The sequence below is a fragment of the Elephas maximus genome, chromosome 3 (genome assembly GCF_024166365.1).
Source record: "Elephas maximus indicus isolate mEleMax1 chromosome 3, mEleMax1 primary haplotype, whole genome shotgun sequence".
Taxonomy (NCBI): domain Eukaryota; kingdom Metazoa; phylum Chordata; class Mammalia; order Proboscidea; family Elephantidae; genus Elephas; species Elephas maximus.
The window spans coordinates 174,145,389-174,166,038 of record NC_064821.1 but is presented as its reverse complement, the minus strand read 5'-3'; the positions used below and the strand labels follow the sequence as shown (position 1 = coordinate 174,166,038).

Sequence of the window (20,650 nt, the reverse complement as noted above, 5' to 3'; positions counted from 1 at the left end):
AACCTCTATGCCTGTGGTTATAATCTATTCTAACCTCCTAAACTGTGAGAAAATAAATTTGTTTGTTAAAGCCACCCACTTGTATTTCTGTTATAGCAGCACTAGATAACTACGACAGAAATTGGTACCAAGAGTGGGGTAATGCTCTAGCAAAAAGAAAAAAAATTTTTTTTTTTTTTGCTAGAGCAGATACCTAAAATTTGGAAGTGGTTTTGAAATTAGGTAATGGATAGAAACCAGAGCAATGGTGGCACAGTGGTTAAGAGCTTGGCTGTTAACCAAAAGGTCGGAAGTTCAAATCTACCAGCTTCTCCTTGGAAGCCCTATGGGGCAGTTCTACTCCGTCCTATAGGGTCACTATGATTTGGAATCGACTCAACAGCAATGGGTTTGGTTTTTAGTTAATAGTAAAACCCTAGATTGGCCTTGAAGAAACTGTGAGTAGAATTATGAACATCAAAGACATTTCTGGTGAGAGCTCAGGGGGAAGTGAGGAGAACTGTAGAGGAAGTCTCTATCGTCTTAGAGAATACATATGGTGCCAGCAACAGAATATTGCTAGAAATGTGACTGTTAACTGTGCTACTGGTGAGGCTTTAAAAGAAAATGATGAGCATGTGATTGGACAATGGAGGAAGAGTGATGATTTTTATGCAGTGGAAAGAACTTGTCTGAATTATGTTCAGATGTTTGGTGAAAGATGGAACTTGTAAGTGATGAACTTGGATATCTGGCCAAGGAAATTTCTAAGCAAGATCTTAAAGGAGCCATGTGGTTTCTCCTTGCTGCTTATAGTAAAATGCAAGAGGAAAGTGATGGCCTTAAAATGAACTGTGCAAAATGAAAACAGAACTTAAAGATATGGAAAATCTTGTTGTACAAACTTAGGACACATGCCCTAGAATATTCACCAAGGACCTGGCTACACACTCTTCTGTTAAAGAGATTCAGCCTGTGACTGGTAGATCTAATCAAGTACCACAGCAGAAAACCCATCGGCTTAGACTGAAGGGGATAGAGAAAGAATGAAAGAAAAGAGCACTGTCTACCTGTTGGAATTCTGTAGGTAGGAAACAGGCCAAAGGAGCTACACCTGTTGTCCTCCAAGAAGAGAAAAAGATCATCCCTGGAGCAGGTGAAAGATCAGCAGAACTGCTGAAAGGAGCATGGGAAGCTGGGCTTTCTCAGTTTCAAAGGGTGGGGTCACAGTCTTCTGGATCTCAAAGTGTGAGACCACACCCCCCCTAGGTTTCAAAGAGTTTATTCTTTGCCAACTCAGGCCTGGAGTGTGGGGTTGCTGTTAAGATGTGCCAGGGAGATGAGGCTGCCACCCAAAGGTGAGGGGGTGGGGCTGCCATGTTCAAGGGGCAGAAGACTGGGGACTCCTGGGGCCAAGGGGGTGGAGTTGCCACTCAGAGGGACTAGACTAGGAGAATGGGGCCACCTAAAGGCAAGGGAGCAAAGTTGCCATCCCAGAGAGCCTAGAAAGTGGAGATAAAGCCCAAGCCAAGGGGCCACCACTTAAAATCCAGAGGGCGTGGCCAACATCCAGAATCTGGAGGGTGGGTCCATTGCCCAGATGGTCTCAGAAAACAGAGGATTATTTGCAAGACTTGAGAGCTAATATAAATTGTTCTGCTTGGTTTTGGACTTGCTTGGTGCCCTTTATCCCTTCTTCATCTCCAGTTTATCCCATTTGTAATAGAAATGTGTACCTTGTGCTTGCTCCACCATTGTACTTTGGAAATAGATAACTTGTAGTCTAGGTTTCACAGGTTCACAGATGAAGAGAATTTTTGCCCCAGGATGGAATACAAAGTCTCACCCATATTTGATTTAGATGGTTCAGAAGATGAGATTTTGGACTTGGAGTTGATTTAAGACTTTTGGAATGATGTGATGGGGTGAATGTGTTTTACATAAGCAAGGACATGAATGGGGGAGCCAAGGCATGGAATTTTATGGATTGAATTGTATCCCCCAAAATATGTGTTGTAAATCCTCACCTCTAAGCCTGTTATATAATCTCATTTGGGAATGGGTTGTCTTTGTTAATGAGACAGGATTAATATAAGGCGTGTATTGAGTCAATCTCTTTTGAGATATAAAATAGATGAAACAAACAAGGAGTGAGCAGAGATGGGGTAAGATAGATGCCAAGACACATGGAGATCTCCAAGGAACCAGGAAGCAGAAGCTGAAGAAACAAGGACCTTCTTCCAGAGCCGGCAGAGAGAGAAAGCCTTCCCCTAGAGCCAGCAACCTGAATTTAGACTTCTAGCCTCCTATACTGTGAAAAAATATATTTCTGTTCGTTAAAGCCACCCACTTGTGGTATTTCTGTTATAGCAACACTAGAAAACTAAGACAGGAATTAAAGATAGTAAAGTTCTCACTGTGCCAAAATTAGACTTTTGCATCAATGAAAAACTGAGCCTTCCCAAATTCTTTTAAAAGGTGTACACCTGCAAATGCTTCTGTTCATCTTGTCTGCCAAGAATTGACAATCTTCAGTCATGTTCTGAATGTCTTACCTTTCTATCCTGCTTGAAACAGATGCTATGTCCATGCCAATTACAACCATCTGTTGTTGCCATGTATCATGTTGAATCATGTATATGTAACACCATTCCATCATCTTTTCTCCATCTCTCATTTTATCCAAGCATGTAGTGTGCTATTACTCTGCTACTGTATACACTCTGTATACATTTCTGTTCTTCCTTGCAAGATTGTGAATGCTTCGGCCACTCCAATCGATGCAGTTATATCGATCTGCTAAATACAGTCATTTGCGTGAGCTGTAAACACAACACTAGAGGGCAGCACTGTGAGTTATGCAGGCTGGGCTACTTCAGAAATGCTTCTGCACAGCTGGACGATGAGAATGTGTGCATAGGTCAGTTCCATTATAATTTCAGCTATTGTTCTATGCCTTTCAAGTATGGGGAGTTATTTAGGGTGGAGAGGCTGGTGATTTGCAACAAGGCTGAGCCAGAGTGAACTTTCTCAATGCTACAAGCATCCTTGTGGTAGATTTTAAATACACTGTACTGATTGAAAACATAGTTGGGGGATATATGTTGAATCCTTATGATATTGTTTTTAAAATGATGATCCAAGAAATTATGTTTAGGAGCCAAGGAATTTTCTTTCTTCCTATCTTTTTCTTTTTCTTCTTTTGCATGAAATCTTAAGACCAGGTAATATCAACCCGATCTTATAACCTTAAGTTTTATGTACAGTTTTAAGAATAGAGAGTCATTATACAGGATTTAATTATGACTATGAGAAACTGGGGTACAAACTCTTGTACATAGTCTATGGTCAACAAACATTGAATGATTAAAATTTTCAACATTTGAAACTGAAAGCCACTGGCAACTGGTAATTGTAGAGTGATTACCTGACTATTGCATTTATAGTATTAAAAATTCCATTTATTGAGTTTTCCTATAGCTCCTGAAAAGAGAAGTAATTTCTCAAAAGTATTCCAGCCAATCAGTTCTCTTAGCAGCCATGGCGCACACATCCCCAAATGATTGCTGCTGGTGTGGCCTTGGGAGAACAAATGCCTTTCCCCTGCAAAAAGCTTCTCCCACCTTATGCCTAGTCAAGCCTGCCCTTTAGAAAGGAATTGAATTGAAAAATAAGAAACGATAAATGGAATTTCACTTTATCATTTCCTTTGAAGAAAGGCATATATGTGCAGTACTGAAGGAGACATGTATATCTATTACCACACCAGTAGGGAACTATGTAGGCAAGCAATTTTAAAGGTAGAAATGCTCATGTAGAGATGAATTAAAGATGCAGTGCACAAGCTGAAAAATGACAGGTGATCTTTTCACCAAAAACGGTATTCAATAGTCCACATTTCTGGGATCATTGTCCTCTGGATTGTCAAGGTCTTACAGGTACTCAGCAAGTGTCACATGAAATAGCTGTACAAGTTGTTTTGAATTAAATTGTGCCAAGTATACATATTACCATTTATGTGGACAGTATGCCTTATTTTCTTCAAAGCACTTCCTAGTTTATTGTTTGTGAATTAGCGGAGAAAGCACTGGACTTAGAGGCTGAAGATCTAGGTCGAAGCCTCTGTGTCCTATTTAATACTGTGTGTCTTAGGGAAGGCATTTGAGCCTCCTGGTCAAATCGGAATCATATGGAATGCACAGGAAACACTTTGTAAACTCAAATGGACTTGCAAATATATTGTATTACTTAATCCTCATTAACAAAACAGTGGGGGTAAGTACTACAATGACAATTGCACCTATTTTCGATTTGAGAAAAGTAAGGCAAATTAACCCAAATGGTACAGTTTTAGCAAATGGTTTCCTGGCTTCAGAACTTGAACACTTTTGCTCAACCACCCTGATACAAATAGCAAAAAGAAGCTTGTCAGGCATTTGCTTGTTTTATGCTTTTATGGATGGCAGCATCAATTCCACTATGAGCTTATAAGCAGAAGAAGTTCATTGATTTCATAAAACTAAGTTTACAAAGATTTGAAGATATTAATAAAAAACCAAAAGATGTGTAACTGTCTGAGTTTTGAAAGCAGAGTTGCACTGCAGGGAATGTCATTTGTAAAAATACATAAATGTCATGCTATAAATATGGAAATAACAGAAGAGGTGAAATAAATAGGATACAGCAAACCTCACCAATTTTAGAAAATACATAAGATTAAAATGTTTTACAATATTAATTTCATATTACTTTAATTTTTTTCTTAAAGTTCTCAAGAGAAAAGATTTTATGCCATAAAAATTCTCAAGGCAGGTAATTTAAACAACATTGCAGTTTCATTCAGAGTATTCTATTATTATGAAATTTGGCCTTTTTCCAACCTTAAAGTAATCTTTGGACGTATTCCTATCCAAAACTAAGTGGCAGGGTTCTGATGTAAATCCATGTTCAATTATCCACGGACTAGAAGACAACCCACTCAGCTTTTGTCTTTTAAAGCACTTTGATAACATGTAATAGGGAAAGCTTGCTAATACATATTTTTTTATGTCTTCTGACTAAAAAAAAAAATAATAATAAGAGCAATTCTTTTCTCCATTTCTAAAAAGTTTGTTAATTCAAAATTATGAACTTTTGGGGAGTTTTATTTTATCTAAGCAAACTTGTCTATTTAGCATTTTGTACTACTAAAATCAAGTAAACCAAAAAACCAAACCCATTGCCACCAAGTCAATTCTGACTCATAGCAACCATATAGGGCACAGTAGAACTGCCTCTTAGGGTTTCCAAGGATCACCTGGTGGATTCCAACTGCCGACCTTTTGGTTAGCAACCTTAGCACTTAACCACTACACCACTAAGTTTTCCAAAATCAAGTAACCAAAAAAAAAAAAAAATGTGTTGCCATCGAGTCGATTCCGACTCATAGCGACCCTATAGAACAGAGTAGAACTGCCCTCATAGAGTTTCCGAGGACTGCCTGGTGGATTCAAACTGCCAACCTTTTGGTTAGCTGCTGTAGCACTTAACTACTACACCACCAGGGTTTCCAAAATCAAGTACTTGGTAAATGTGAAGATGAGGATTTTTAGGTACCATTAAAATTAGCTACACCCAGACCCCACCCAGTGCCCTCGAGTCGAATCCGACTCACAGAGACCCTATAAGACAGAGTAGAACTGCCCCATAGTGTTTCCAAGGAGCACCTGGCAGATTCAAACTGCCAACCCCTTGGTTAGCAGCCGTAGCACTTAACCACTATGTCACCAGGGTTTCCTCCCCACACACAGCAAAGTTATTTGCTTAAAATTGTTGCCCCTTTTCTAAGGGAAAAATTGTTTTTAAAAATTAGAACTGAAACAGTTTGGCTAGCTCATGTATGATGAGTCTTTTATCTTTAGGCCACATATGCATAAAATAAATCAACCATTTTCTGAAGGAGCTCTAGATTCTACTTTCCCCTATTGGAGGAGCTAAGGTCAGAGGCCTTAGGGCTGCCCGGGCACAAGGCTAAGGCCAGAGTTTGCTCTCTGAGGGTCAGTTGAAGTCTGTGGCTCCATTGCCAAGCTTTGCCCTCTGATACCCCATAAACTATTCACTATTTTCCATACTTAAGCTCCTGAAAGGGCTAGAAGAAGGATTGAGAATGAAATTTAAGATGATATACCACAAGTAATTGAGTTAATTTTAATACTATTTTGTATAGAAAACACTAAGGAAAATGAGTGAATATTTACTCAATTCCCTTTCACAGAATTAGGCACTAGTCTTGGAAACTTTGAACTTAAGTCTTCTCTCAATTAAAAAACAAAAGTCGCTTTGCCAATTCTGTAACAATTCCCTGTAATCATATCTACCGCCCTGACTGTGAGGGAACAGCTCTTCTCTTTGACAAGATATAGGCTCTGTGGTAAAATAGGTGCCTTTAAATATTTGATTTTTTTATATTATGGCAAATATAAAATGCAGCTGGCTATTCCATATTGCCACAGTGATTGCTGCTTTGTGATTACTGGTGAATTTGCCCATTTTTCATACAAATTCCAAGCACAGTGATGTCTCCAAAGATGCATGTAATTAGCCTGTGATGACGCAGAAATTACATGAAGATGACATCTTTGCCTGCTTCTGTTTCATAGAAACTTGAGCATTGAGCAGGACGCTGAGGATATGTTGTTGGTGACCTTGGGCAATCACTGCTAATAGTGCCTGCTCACAAGCTTTACATCATAATGGAACACAGGGCTTGGCAATTGCTTCTAAGCATACCTTAATGTTAGGATGCGTTATTTTTAATTCCCCTTGAAACTCAAATCAGGTAATCAGAAGTCTCTTATATAGAACAAAACAAACTCCAGGTACTCCTAATACCTATAAATCAATTGTAATATAACTTTTTAATCAGGCCCCCCAAATAATTTCATTTTGACTTTTAATCTAACAGTCCTACTTGTTCTCCCTAGTTTTACGGAATAAAATATAACCTTCCTAGATCACCTCCATAAGGAGCCCTGGTGGTGCACTGGTTAAGTACTCGCCTGCTAACCGAAAGGCTGGCTTTCCAACCCACCAATCTCTCCAAGGGAGAGAGATGTGGCAGTGTGCTTGTAGAGATCACAGCCTTGGAAACCCGATGGGGCGGTTCTACTCTGTCCTATGGGGTCCCTATGAGTCAGAATCGAGCCTGTGGCAGTGGGTTTGGTTTTTTTGGTAGATCATCTCTACCACCCCAACATCTATCATTGGCCATAGTACCATAAATGATAAAAAAAAAAAAAAAATTTATAAATGATAGTTTACAAAAAACTGATTTTTTTGTATGGAAGGTGGAGCATAGATCACACCGATTATCATCGCTGATTTTCATGGCTTGTTTGAGTAATATAACACGTACCACCTTTTCCTATGACCATTCCTGAGATGTACTGTAGTTCTCATGTTCTGCCTTTTTTTTTTTTTTTTAATTTCTTGGTTTGGTTTTGTTTATATTTTTGCATCTAAAATCATATATTAATTGTTATTAGCTGATAGAGTATTATGTGAATTCATGCTGGCCAGAGGTAACTGCTCCCTGGCTTATCACATTTTAGCAGATCTTTGGCAATATATTTATGCTTTAAATAGTAAGAGACACATTGCCATTTTGGTATTAATACATATGTATTGTACACATATGTGCAAACATTTTTAAAGCCATAACAAAATTAGGGCTTTTAAATATTTTTCAGACACCTTCCACACACACACACACACACACACACACACACACAGCTGTAGAGTCATTTCTGGCTCACAGTGACCCCACAGGGTTTCTGGGCTGTAAATCTCTATGGACGCAGACTGCCAGTCTTTCTCCAGCGAAGCTGCTGGTGGTTTGAACTGCCGACCTTTCGGTTAGCAATTGTTCATTTTAACCGCTGCGCCACCAGGGCTCTTTTACACACACACACACACAAATAGAAAATGGCAGTTTAGAATAAAAGACTAGTTATTAAGTACATTCCAAGCCAAGGGAGGAAGGGAGCATATTAGGGTTTATATGGTTTCATTCTCACTTACGTATATCACTATTAGTCTTATAAATGTTTGGTCAGAAGAAAGCAAAACTCAAAAACTGACTTAATCAACCTGAAATAAATCACAATTCTAAAATGTTCCACTTGCTTTGAAGAAATTGTCCAATTAGTCTCTATGACAAAAACGTCATAAGGTTAACCCCCTAACTCTCTATTGCTCATCTATGACGCCAACTTTGATTATATTACCTGATTTCTCAGAGATTCTTCTGATTGGTTAGTATGATTTTATTTGGTTTTTACCAAGGACAACCCTTAATGGGCCCATATTAAAGTAAAGGAAACTGAGAGACAGAGAGGCATAATGACTTTCCCGAGATTATGCAATGTGCTAAGAAGGAGAAGAACTTTGGGCCACAATTCCAAAAAGCTGCAGGCTAGCTGTATTCCCATTTCTGGTTTAGGCTTTAAGTAAAAAAGAGCTCCAGAAGTAAAAAGGCCCTGTGTGAGAAGTCCATTTACATTTTATTACACACACTCATTATGTCTGCTAGCAGACCCTATAATGAAAATTATATGCCTCAGTTTATCCCTATACTGAAATTTATTTGGAATTACAAAATTTATTTTTATTTCATGATCATTATCTAAAAGGAAACACTGGTGGCATCTAGGCTGTATAAAATCTGTACTATCTTGCCTAGCAGATACAACATCTAAAGGCTCCCTACAAATGCTATGTCCATAAATAAGCTAAGGGCCTGTCCCAAATCACATGGGAAAACTGCCCATGATTGAGCAAAGTGCATTCACATTGCACTTTAAAACTCTTCAGCAGTTCTCCAATACTGACTGTAACAAATAATCCCATTTGAATAATTTAAAACAGATTTTACACTGATGGCATATTGATTTATCCTTGATCTACAAACTTCTCGTGGTGTTCACTAAACTATCTAAAAATGCCCTAACAAATGGAACTTCCATTATAATCTGTTAGCAGTGAAGAGCATGATGTCTTATTTCCTTGGAAGTTTTCAGTTGATTTCCTCTCCAGGTCATAAAAATGATATCTTGGAAGACCAAGCAAATAAATAAATGGGCCTGAAATAGCCATATTTGCCAAAGCATTTCATTAGTGGACGTCTGTCTTTAAGTAAGCGATGCCTTTAAGTAAGTGACTCTCCTGTGTTGATAACCTATACGCCATGCAGACTTGTCTCCAGCCTGTGTGTTGTCTTGTTTCTACAGAGTGTTATTGTAACCCTTTGGGCTCAATCCATGACCGTTGTAATGGCTCAGGATTTTGTGAGTGTAAGACTGGAACGACAGGGCCTAAGTGTGATGAGTGTCTGCCGGGAAATTCCTGGCACTACGGCTGTCAACGTAAGTAACTCTGGGAGCTGCCCTCTGCCTACTGCAGCATGGCTGATTGTGCTTGTCTCGGCCGGTGTGTGCAGCTTCTCAGAGCAGAGAAAGACCCAAACTGCTGACAAGCTTTAAAAATTATCTCATGCCCCAGCCTACGTATAAGACAGCAATCCATCAGCTGTCCAGCTGGCTTCTTTGAAGCCCATCTTCGTCCCATCTGATGGCTGGAGCAACTTATATTGAAATAGTGCACGCAGATCTATGTACCTGGCCAGACCGTAAATTAAGTGACACAATAGGGACCCAGCTTGGAAATTTTCACCGCGAAATGAAGAGTGACCTAAGTGTAGTTAATATATTTCTTGAAATGAGAGCTACCCTAGAGCTCCAGAGTTCATAAATTAAATGGTATCTACATAACTTATTACTGCCTTTGCTATCATACCCATCACAGAATCTTAACCAAAAACCTAAAGGTAATAAATCTAAGGGATATTTAAATGCCAGGGTAAAATAAACGACGGAAATCAATATTGATTTTAAGCCTGTGAGGTTAGGCACTGTGCAGCGACCCTTAGACGGATGCTATTCGCCTCAGCCTCATTTCTCTGAGGGTTATTGGGCCTTCTTAAAAGCTTGTCAAAGCAGGTGGCATGTTGGTGTATACAGGGAACGGAAATTAACAAAATCTGAGCAGAAGCTTCTTTTGGTCATTTTTTTTTTTTTTTTTTTTTTTTGCTTTCTAATTCTGCTCTAACTTTTCATTCTGCCTAGGCAGAGTCAGCTTACTGATATTAAAGGGCTGAAAGATATATCCTCTAGAGCAGCACAGTCCGATGGAAAATAATGCAAGACATATATGTAACGTTAGTTTTTCTGTTATCCACACTAAAAAAATTAAAAAGAAATAGGAGAAATTAATGTTAACAATTTATATTATTAACCAAAATATCAAAAATATTATCAGATCAACATGTCATTAATGTCAAAATTATTAAGGACATATTTTACATTTTTTCAAGCTGTCTTCGAAATTGGATGTGTGTTTTACACTTACAGAACATCACAGTCGGGCCTTGCAGTATTGCAAGGCTTAACAGCTACTGCATCTACCATATCGGACAGCACAGCTCTAGAGTTCTTTCTGCTTACTTTTCACTGGAAAAAAAAAAAAAAAACTGTCAGCATGCAGAATTATCTAGAGCCAATTTCTACCAGGGCAATATAGAATGCTCTATCTGCTACTTGTAGAATTTATAGTTATCTGTCAGCTGCATGCACCTCTATGTAATGTCAACCCAGAGTGCAATTTACTGTCATTCTAATGTCATGGGCAGCAAGGAACCATGGTGATCAAATTGATAGGCTGGGAAATTTGGCATTGCACAGGCCAGGGCTAGGATGGGAAGGTGGACGCACCATGTGGGAGCTGGAGAGGAACATCCAAGACAGTCACATCATCAGAAGTCAGGAAGCACACCCGCATGTCAACTCTGGATGAGGCAGTGGGCTAGAAGTCCTCCCTGCTGTAGGCTCCCAGAAAGCACTGGTCCTTAGAGGCCTGGATGAGGTGGTGGATCCCAGGCCACAATGGGCAGCCATCACTCAGGGGACTCTGGATGCAGGACCCAGAGCAGACCAGTGGTTGGGAGGATAAAGGAGGGACAGACAGAGGAAGGGCTAAAGCAGCACTAAGATTCAAGATACAAGGTGTGAGGAGACATACCTGGCAAACTTTTCATACAGTCTTGTGTGAACTTTCTGATGAAGCAACATCTGGGAGTGGGTTACTAGAGGGTACTCAGAGTGAGACTTTGGAGAGGAAAGGAAATTGATCTAGCCTTAGGGGAAATGTAGCTCAAGAAAGGACCTGGCCCGAATTTTCAGTATTAATTACTAAAGCTTTATATAAAGTTATAACGTGAAATTTTTCCAATTTGGAATCGGAAGACTGGATATATCTGGCTGTACTATATAAGAACTGTGTGATGTGCAAATCCTAACACTCTCTGTGCCTCACCTCCAGCACTTCGCATACTTGTTATAAGCACCAATGAGATCATGGGAGTGAATGCATTTTTTTTCTTTTGAGTATTTATTGAGTTAGACACTGGGTTGAAGGTCGAGTATGCAAAGATGAAGAAAGAAAACTGCTGTGAACATGTGGACATGGAGTTCACAATCTGAGGTGAGGGGCTGGCATGTAACCAACAATTATGATAGAAAGTGTTTACTTTCTATCTGATTTCTATCTGATTACAAAGTATTACGCTGTTCTCATTAGAACAAAGGAAGAGGTACCCACATGCTATTGAGAAAGCCAACATGGGGAGTAAGGCTTCCCAGAAGAGGTAACATTTGAGCTGAGTACTGATGGGGCTTTCCAGGATGAAACTTTTTGAGGAACGATACATGAGCTAACACACTATATTTAGGAATATCAAGTAGTTTTTATATGACTGAGGGATAAGGGGTGTGTGTGTGTGTGTGTGTGTGTGTGTGTGTGTGTTGGACAGGGAGAGAAGATATTGAAAAGAAAGCAGAGACCACATTGTGTGGTCCTTCAATACCAAGCTAAGGAGTTTTATCTCATCTGGTAGTAGACATGGGGAATCAATGTATGAGATCCATCAGATGGTTTTAAGCAGGGGAATGAAAGGATAAGTTTTGGTTTTAGGAAGATTATTCTGCCTGCTCTGTAAAGGAGAAATAGAAGGGGATAAGACTGGATTTGCTGTGTAAATTTAACAAATTTCAAACATACCTTGGAGCACACGATCATTTTTTATCAACATGTATTTTTTCCTTCCCTCAGATCCACCCACACAGAACTGATATTCTAGGTTAAAATATAGAAATTCTTCAGTACCACTTGATAAATGGTCCCTGTACCAAGATCCCCAAGTACCTTCCCCTGGGATCTCTTTGACCACCCCCAAGGTCCAGCAACTAAAGGGATTACACTTATCAGAGTTTGGTGCCTCCAGCACCTGTTCCAGTATTAGAGCACATGTCCCTTCTGATTAGTTGGTGCTGACGGGCTTTTAAATATTTTTCATATCACCTCTGAGTCCACACACACATGGATGCACTAAAAAATACCCCTAAGGTCAGTGGCTCCACACACACATATACACACACATTTCTGCTTACCCTATGTTGAACCCATCCTTGACTTGGCCACATTATTAGTGGCAGTGATAATAATCTGTCAGCAAGAAACCAAGGCCAAGAAAAAAAGCAGTGGTGGACAAAGACTGACAGCGGTACTGGCAGCAATGACTGGTAGCAGGCAAACATCCAGGTAGGCGCTGCCTGCAGTAGGTATCAGAACAGGGTCCTAGGCATTCAGGCGCAGGACTCATTCCTCCAGCGGACTAACAGGAGGAGCAACATGGAACTGCAGTCTAAAAAGACTTGGGTTTTCAGATTGGCTTTAAAGAAAGGGATCCAGTTATTGATACTGTCACTTACTACCTATAAGTGGAAAGAACAAAGGGAGCATGTACTTGGGCTCTAGAGTCATAGAGACCTGGGTTTGAGTCTCACCTCAACCTGTTACTGCGTTCAAGACTTAAAGGAAATTACTTGGACTCTCTAAGCCTGTTTTTTTCTTCTAAAATGGAAGTAAAAATAGGACCTAATGCATATAGTAATTGTGAAGAGGCCACTGTTGAAATAGCAAACTGTTGAAAAGCAAATTGTGTGGCTTCAGCTGGGGAAAAATTGGAGAACTCTTTTGCTTCATCAGCAAACTTTCTGCATGAGGGAGCCACCAATTGTGTGCTCCAAAATGTAAGCTGGTCTCTGATATAGAAGGTGAAAAAGTTGAAATCCACCAGGATGCATTGGCATAAGATGGCATGGAACAAACAATCCAGGGAAGAAAGCAGAAATAAAAAGATTTCAAGGAGCTATACAGAATCAAAATCTGTGTGGAGGTTGCCCAGTAGAAGAATAACACTTTGAGAAGAAGCAGTTTTGTTTTGTTTTAATGTGCCCCTTTGACATCAGAGAAGAGGCCTGAGCCAAGTCCCAGAGAGTAAAACAGAGTCTTCTAAAGAGGAAGCAGAATCCCATGCTTCACATAAAATACAAAAGGTTAACATGTACCGAGAGGTAATGAAACACTTGTGGCCAGCACCAAAAGAAGAGAGAGACAGGAGATGTGTGATTTTGGATTCAAGAGAATGGAAATAGCCACATGTAGAATGGCGAGGCTGGTGAGGAGAGCTTGTCTTCCTGGGGGATGTATATAAGATACACTGGAGTATCCTACACTGCTTAGTAAAACCCCCAATTCTTACCCATTTTTACCTAATTTATGTGACTACTAATGGCACTTTCAGAATTTATAATCTGAATGTTTGAATGAAAATCAAGAGTTAAATGTTTCGGTTTTAGAAGATAACAAAGCATTTCAGAAGTCAGAACTGAGCACACATAGGAAGGAGGGCTGAGATTCAGCTGCTGGAACATGGCCTGTAATATCAGAGTGTGGGCTCTTGGAAGGGATCGGAATATGTATTACCAAGAACAGAAAAGTCATGTGTTTTGTAGCAGGCTCAGTGGCTTGATCAAGATTTAAAATGAAATTTGAGTGGAATATAGGGAAAATAACCTGATAAAACTATAAAAGCAGATACTGTGGCTAATCAGCGAGTTGTTGCTGTTGTTGTTAGACGCCTTCCAGTCAGTTTTGTCTTGTAGAAACTCCATGTGATAGATTAGAACTGCCTCACAGGGTTTTCTAGGCTATGATCTTTATGGGAGCAGATCTCCAGGGCTTTCTCTCTCGGAGCGGCTGGATGGGTTTGAACGGCCAACATTTTGACTAACTGCCAAACACTTAACCCCGTGCCCCCAGCTAAAAAGGACAATAGTTGTTCTCAGGAGAATAAGAGAAAATCTGGGTAACAAAGCTTCACAGCTTCCATGTACCTCTTCCCAGAGAATGCACAGTATTATTTTTCTATTGCTCCTACAATAAATTACCACAAAGTAGCTCAAAACACCACAAATTTATTATCTTACAGCTCTGTAGTTAAAAGTCCAGCAAGGGTCTCACTGGCCTAAGATCAAGGAATCTGCAAGGCTGTGTTCCTTCTGAAGATTCTAGGAGAGAATTCGATTCCTTGCCTTTTCTGGCTTCTAGAAGCCATCTAACACTAAGACTGAAACTAAGGTGCACCCGACCTAAGCCATGGTGTTTTCAGTCGCATCATATACATGCAAAAGCTGGACAATGAACAAGGAAGACAGAAGAATTGACGCCTTTGAATTGTGGTGTTGGCCAGGAATATTGAATATACCATAGACTGCCAGAAGAATGAACAAATCTGTCTTAGAAGAAGTACAACCAGAATGCTCCTTAGAAGCAAGGATTGTGAGACTGCGTCTTACATATTTTGGACATGTTGTCAGAAGGGATCAGTCCCTGGAGAAGGACATCATGCTTGGCAGAGTACAGGGTCAGCAGAAAAGAGGAAGACCCTCAGTGAAGTGGATTGACACAGTGGCTGCAACAATGAGCTCAAGCATAACAATGATTGTAAGGATGGCTCAGGACCCGGCAGTATTTCGTTCTGTTGTGCATAGGGTCACTATGAGTCGGAACCGACTCAACGGCACCTAACAACAACAACATCTCAATAAGTATTAAGAATATCAACTTTTAATGCCAGGGAAAAATATGCAGGTATCATGGAAATTTAATGTAATTCGTGTTTGGATTTAAGATATGCAAAGATAAAGCTTATTCAAAAGAAAGATCTAATAGGATTAGAAAATTGTGATGTATGTCAAGAAGGTATAGACATGCGTTGACTCAAAAAAAAACCCGAAATCCATTCCCATTGAGTCTATTCTGAGTTATAGCAACCCTGTAAGACAGAGTGGAACTGCCCCGTAGGATTCCCAAGGCTGTCAATCTTTACGGAAGCAGACTGACACAGCTTTCTCCTGTGGAGCAGCTGGTGGGTTCAAACCACCAACTTTTGGTTAGCAGCTGAGTGCTTTAACCACTGCACCACTAGAGCTCCAAATTAGAACGTTAAAAAAAAAAAGTTGTCATCAAGTCAGGACTGTCCCACAGGGTTTCTAGGGAGCAGCTGGTGGATTCCAACTGCTGACCTTTTGGTTAACAGCCGAGCTCTTAACCACTGTGCCACCAGGGCTCTGGATTAGAAGGTAGACAGTTGAATGTATTTAAATCAAGACGAAAGGAAGTATAGAAAAAAAACAGTGAGAGTATATTATAGACCACATGACTATATGGAGGGTATAGATATTGTCCAAAGGCAAATTAGAAAATTAAAATGCTGTGCTATCTTCCAAAGGTGGAGACTTGAAATATGAAGATATCTACTAAAAAGGACTTATTCTAAAATTGTTGATTTACATTGATGAGAATTCCTTCACCCCAAAGAATGGCAAAAGCAGTCTGGGAAAGTACTGGTACTACTGATTAATAATGTCACATGAGAGAACAAAGATCAAAGGAGGTTGTAGTCCCATTGAAACATGCACTGAGCAGCCCATATGAAGAGTTCAGGGACCAGTCCTTGGAAACAACGTTTTAAAGCAGCAGTCAGTGACCTAGGAGATAGGAGCGATCTCCTTACTGGTGAAGAGAGTTTCATATGAATTAGTTGAAGCAGTTTGGTCAACATGATTTGATGTTACAGATGTCAACCAGAGTTTGGAGGGCTACTAAGTAACAACTGGGCTTGATGCTTCTGGAAGGTAGAACAGTGACCAGTGGGTAAAAAGAGGAAGGTGAATTTCAATTTAGCATTTTCCAACAATTATTCTTTCCAGCTGTCTCAGAATACAGTCGGGTGCCATGGGTAGCTGCAAGCCCCCAGACTCCAGAAAAGTTAAAATGGAAGCTAAATGGGTTGCTATGAATGATGCCTTCCGAGGAGTTTCAGCTTAAATAGAAAGTTGAGTGAAAAGACTTCTAGGGCCTTTCCAAGTCTCCAACTCTGATTTTTCAGACCAAGCCCAAGGGCCCAGCTCAGATAGATTTTTATTAAAACCTTAGTCTGGACACTCACCTGTCTTCTATAAATCTGTCTTTACTTACAGATCTCAGACTTTCATACTTCTCACAAGCCATGTTCTCAGTGATCACTTCTCGTTTCCAAGAGTCAGGCTTAAGAGTCATAACTCCTTCTATTCTAGGGATTAATTGGTTCCCATCATAGCTCTTCTTCTACTATAGTTCAGGAAGTTTTTGTTTGGCTGTTTAATTTGGTTTTTTGTTTTGTTTTGTTTTATTCTTGTTTGATCGGTTGGTTGGTTTGTCTTTTTTGGTATGAGTTTAACTCTACAGGCCAGTTACATCTCCAACATGAAGATTATACCTCACTGGGCAAGGACCTTGAGCCTAACTTGTAGTTTCTCAATTGTAGTCTCTAGTGGCTGTCTTGTTATTTGCTATGTTACATTAACATATCCAGTTCGCATTACACCAGTTGACCTCATATGTTGAATCACTTGACAGGTGATGTGTCACTTAAACAAGGGCGTGTCTGTGATGCCTCAGAGCTTGCACAGTCCCAGACATATGATTCCAAGCATTTGGCTCCTTTATCACCAAAATGTTGATCTCATTAATAAAATGAATGGCATCACTGAATTCAAGCTTTTAATTCCCTTTCTAGCAACTTCAGCACCAGTCTCCTTCTCCTTGCTGAGCACTGCATACATGATAGTAATGAAAAATAAATTCTCAGAGAAAGGCAGTTGATGTAACTGTTGTACAACTCCTAAGGGTGAGAAGGAAGTGCTCTTTAAATAGAACCAGTAGGAGCCTCTCAGAGGTAATTTAAAAAGGAAAACATTAGGAAGACAGGAGATAAGAAAGCAGCCATGTGTAGGCATTGCAAATATGCTGGGTAGTCCTCCTGGGAAGTAAAAGGCTTCTTTTGTCAGCTAGAAGAGTGAACTCCAGGGTTGTCCCCAGTTGTATTTCTCCTGATTCAGCAGGAAGAAGCCACAACACTCAGTTGTGCTAATAGCCATCACTTCCCATGTCCAGTTCCTATTTTCCCTCCATTCTTAATGTAACTTTAATTTGGGACTGTTAGAAAAAGTCCACCATCCTCTAATACATCAGGGACCAGAGGCCACCCATCAGGGGTAGAGTCAGGGCTTAAAAAACCAAAAACCCATTGCCATCAAGTCAATTCTGACTCACAGTGACCTTATAAAACAAAGCAGAACTGCCCCCTAGGGTTTCTAAGGAGCAGCTGGTGGATTTGAACTGCCAACCTTTTGGTTAGCAAGCAAGCTCTTAACCACTGCACCACCAGGGCTCCAGAGTCAGGGCTTAGGCTATAGAAAGTGCTTTACTCTAACTCTTCACACCTCCTGACGGCTCTGTTTGGAGCAACCTTAAGAGGAGAATGCTAAAGGAGCAAGTTTAAAAGAGTTAATATCACCAAGAGGAGTGAATTATTCAAAACAGCCTCCCCTGCAGGATCTTATCTAAATACATTTGAACCTGAGGCTCCTGAGTTACATAAATTCTGCATAGGACAAACACACATGATGGACTTATAAAAACTGGTTGCCTGTTGTGTGGATTACAACTCATGGTGACCCCATGTGTTTCAGAGTAAAACAGTGCTCCACAGGGTTTCCAATGGCTCTTATCTTTCGGAAGTAGATGGCTAGACCTTTCTTCTGAGGCATCTCTGGGTGCATTTGAATCGCCAGCCATTCAGTTAGCAGTCATTTATACCTTCAAGGGTCTCCATAATGGACTTGCTAGACAGCAGTTCCAGGGTACCACCTGATATTCTGAAGCTCACCTACTACTCAGCTGTCCTATATTCAGCTAGAGCAGAGCCACAGCTCTGACTTGATTGGCCAATCTCCATATTTACCCGTGACTTTCCAGCTTTTTATTTGAAGAGAATACTGAGAATGACAAGTATGCCAAAACTCTACCATTTCATACCATAGAACGATCCAAGCTTAAGAGTGAAAGTTGTGTGAAATGCCAATGCTCATGGAGAAATGCAGGCATAATTTTATCTACCAGTAGCCCAGAAAGGAGATTGGGTGGCACAATGGTTAAGTGCTCAACTGCTAATCAAAAGGGTGGCAATTTGAACCCAGCCAGCAGTTCCATGGGAGAAAGACCTGGCAATCTACTCCAGTAAAGATTACAGCCTAGAAAACCCTACGGGGCAGTTCTGCACTGTCACATTGGGTCGCTATGAGTCAAAAAATTGACTTGGTGGCACCTAACAACAACAATAGTAGCCCCAAATCAAAATAGCAGGCCTGGACCCATCTGATAATAAGATGACCAGGGAGCCAAGCAGAAGTACAATCTGTGAAGCTCTGTCCTTATTTTAGATGGTACGTAAATGGAGTTTCACCAGCATTTTTTTCCACACTAATGAGGGCATGTGAGTGTGAGCATGAGTGTGAGTGTGTGTGTGAGAGAAAGAGAGAGGCTCAAAATCTTCTAAAGTTCTACATATAAAGATAAGATCTAAGTGTGGAAAATGGCCTATTCTATTTGCATATGGACCATCCCACTTGAAAGCTGAAGTAGAAGAGCATTCATTAAAGGGAAGGGTCCGTCCTAGGCCCCCACCTGAGCAGAATTCTGGGTTAGAGGAGCCACACAGATGGACCATGATGGGAGCGTCCCTTATGACTAGATTCTAGGAGTCAACACCAAACCAAAAAACCAAACCCATTGCCATCGAGTCAATTTCAACTCATAGCGACCTTATAGGATAGAGTAGAACTGCCCCATAGCGTTCCCAAGGAGCACCTGGTGGATTTGAACTGCCAACCTTTTGATTAGCAGCCGCAGCTCTTAACCACTATGCCCCTAGCGCTGGAGTCAAGATCTCGATTCTGGCTGTGATTCTGCCACAAGCTTCACGAGGAATGTTTGCTCAACCACCTTCTCTGTGCATCTCCTCCTCTGAAATCCTAGAGAGGACTTTCAGATGATCTGTGCTCCTTCTGTTGCTGTCAGTTGTCATCGAGTCGTTTCCGACTCATGGCAGCCACATGTGTGCAGAGTAGAATTGCTCCATAAGGTATTCAAGGCTGTGCCCTTTTGGAATCAGATGGCCAGGCCTGTCTTTCGAGGTGCCTCTGGGTGGGTTCAAACCACCAACCTTTTGGTTAGGAGTCAAACACTTAACAATTCGAGCCACCCAGGGACTCTAGGCGCTTTCTAAGTCTGAAATTATTTGGTCCTGAAATCTCAGAAATCTGAACTGTTTGTAAATGGACCAGTTCCTGAGATATAATAATAACTACTTAAAATAATAAAAATTGCCATCATTTGTTGCACACTTTCTATGTGTTAGGACATGTATGCATTATCTCAGTCTACACCTAGTACCAGTTGCCACTGAGTTGACTCTGACACATGGCGACCCCATGTGTGTCAGATAACTGGCTCCACAGGATTTTCAATGGATGATTTTCTGGAAGTAGATGGCCAATCGATCTTTCGAGGCCCCTCTGGATAGACTCAAATCTCCAACCTTTCAGTTAGCGTCACAGTGCGCTGACCATTTGCACTGTTCAGGGATTCCATCCCAGTCTACAATGGAGGTAATATTATTTACTTCGTTTTATAGCTATCAAAACAGAGCTTTAAAGAAGATAATTCCCCCAATTCAAACACCTGAAAGTGACAGAGCCGTTATTATATTTATTTTTAACCAAGTTTACTGCGACATTTTATAGAATTTTGTCATCTTTACTTTGCAGATCTAGACAGAGACTTTAATGATTTATCCCAGGGGTAAGCACGCTATTTGTATATGAAAAGCCAGGTAATAATTCTTTTAGGCTTTGTTGGCACACCTGCTCACCTCTACCACCATGGCACAAGAGCAGACAAAGACAACACTTAAGTGAATGAATGAGCGTGGCTGTGTCCCAAACAAATTTTAATTATGGACACTGAAATTTGAATTCCATATAATTTTCATATGTAATAAAACATTCTTCTTTTGTTTTTTGTTTTTTCAACTATTTGAAGATGTAAAGCAATATTTAGTTCACAGGCCATAGTAAAAGAGGAGGCAGGCTGGAGGTGGCCTGCCGAGCATAGTTTGCCAACCCCTGATATGTTCCAACTCACACAGCAATTAGAGATGAAGAAACAGAGGACCTGTTAAAGTTGAGGGAACATGATGCAGTAGGAAGGAGATATAAAGAGAGTATTAAAAACGAACAGACATGTATTTCATTAAAATGTGTCTTCTATCTTAATATGGTTACCACAGGGAGTT

At 40.3% G+C, this 20,650-nt stretch overlaps 1 protein-coding gene across 5 annotated transcripts in view; it reads left to right on the top strand.

Annotated features, from left to right (window-relative positions):
• The window catches only part of NTNG1 (netrin G1), a 416,081-nt gene that overhangs the window by 352,540 nt on the left and 42,891 nt on the right, over nucleotides 1-20,650 (top strand). The window contains exons 6-7 of one of the 5 annotated variants that reach the window (XM_049880214.1): nucleotides 2,732-2,899; nucleotides 9,246-9,380. The exons of the other annotated variants lie outside the window; for them this stretch is intronic. Of the exons in view, the coding sequence (XP_049736171.1) occupies nucleotides 2,732-2,899; nucleotides 9,246-9,380 (303 nt within the window). The remainder of the gene's footprint in view (nucleotides 1-2,731; nucleotides 2,900-9,245; nucleotides 9,381-20,650) is intronic. 5 annotated transcript variants of the gene reach the window in all.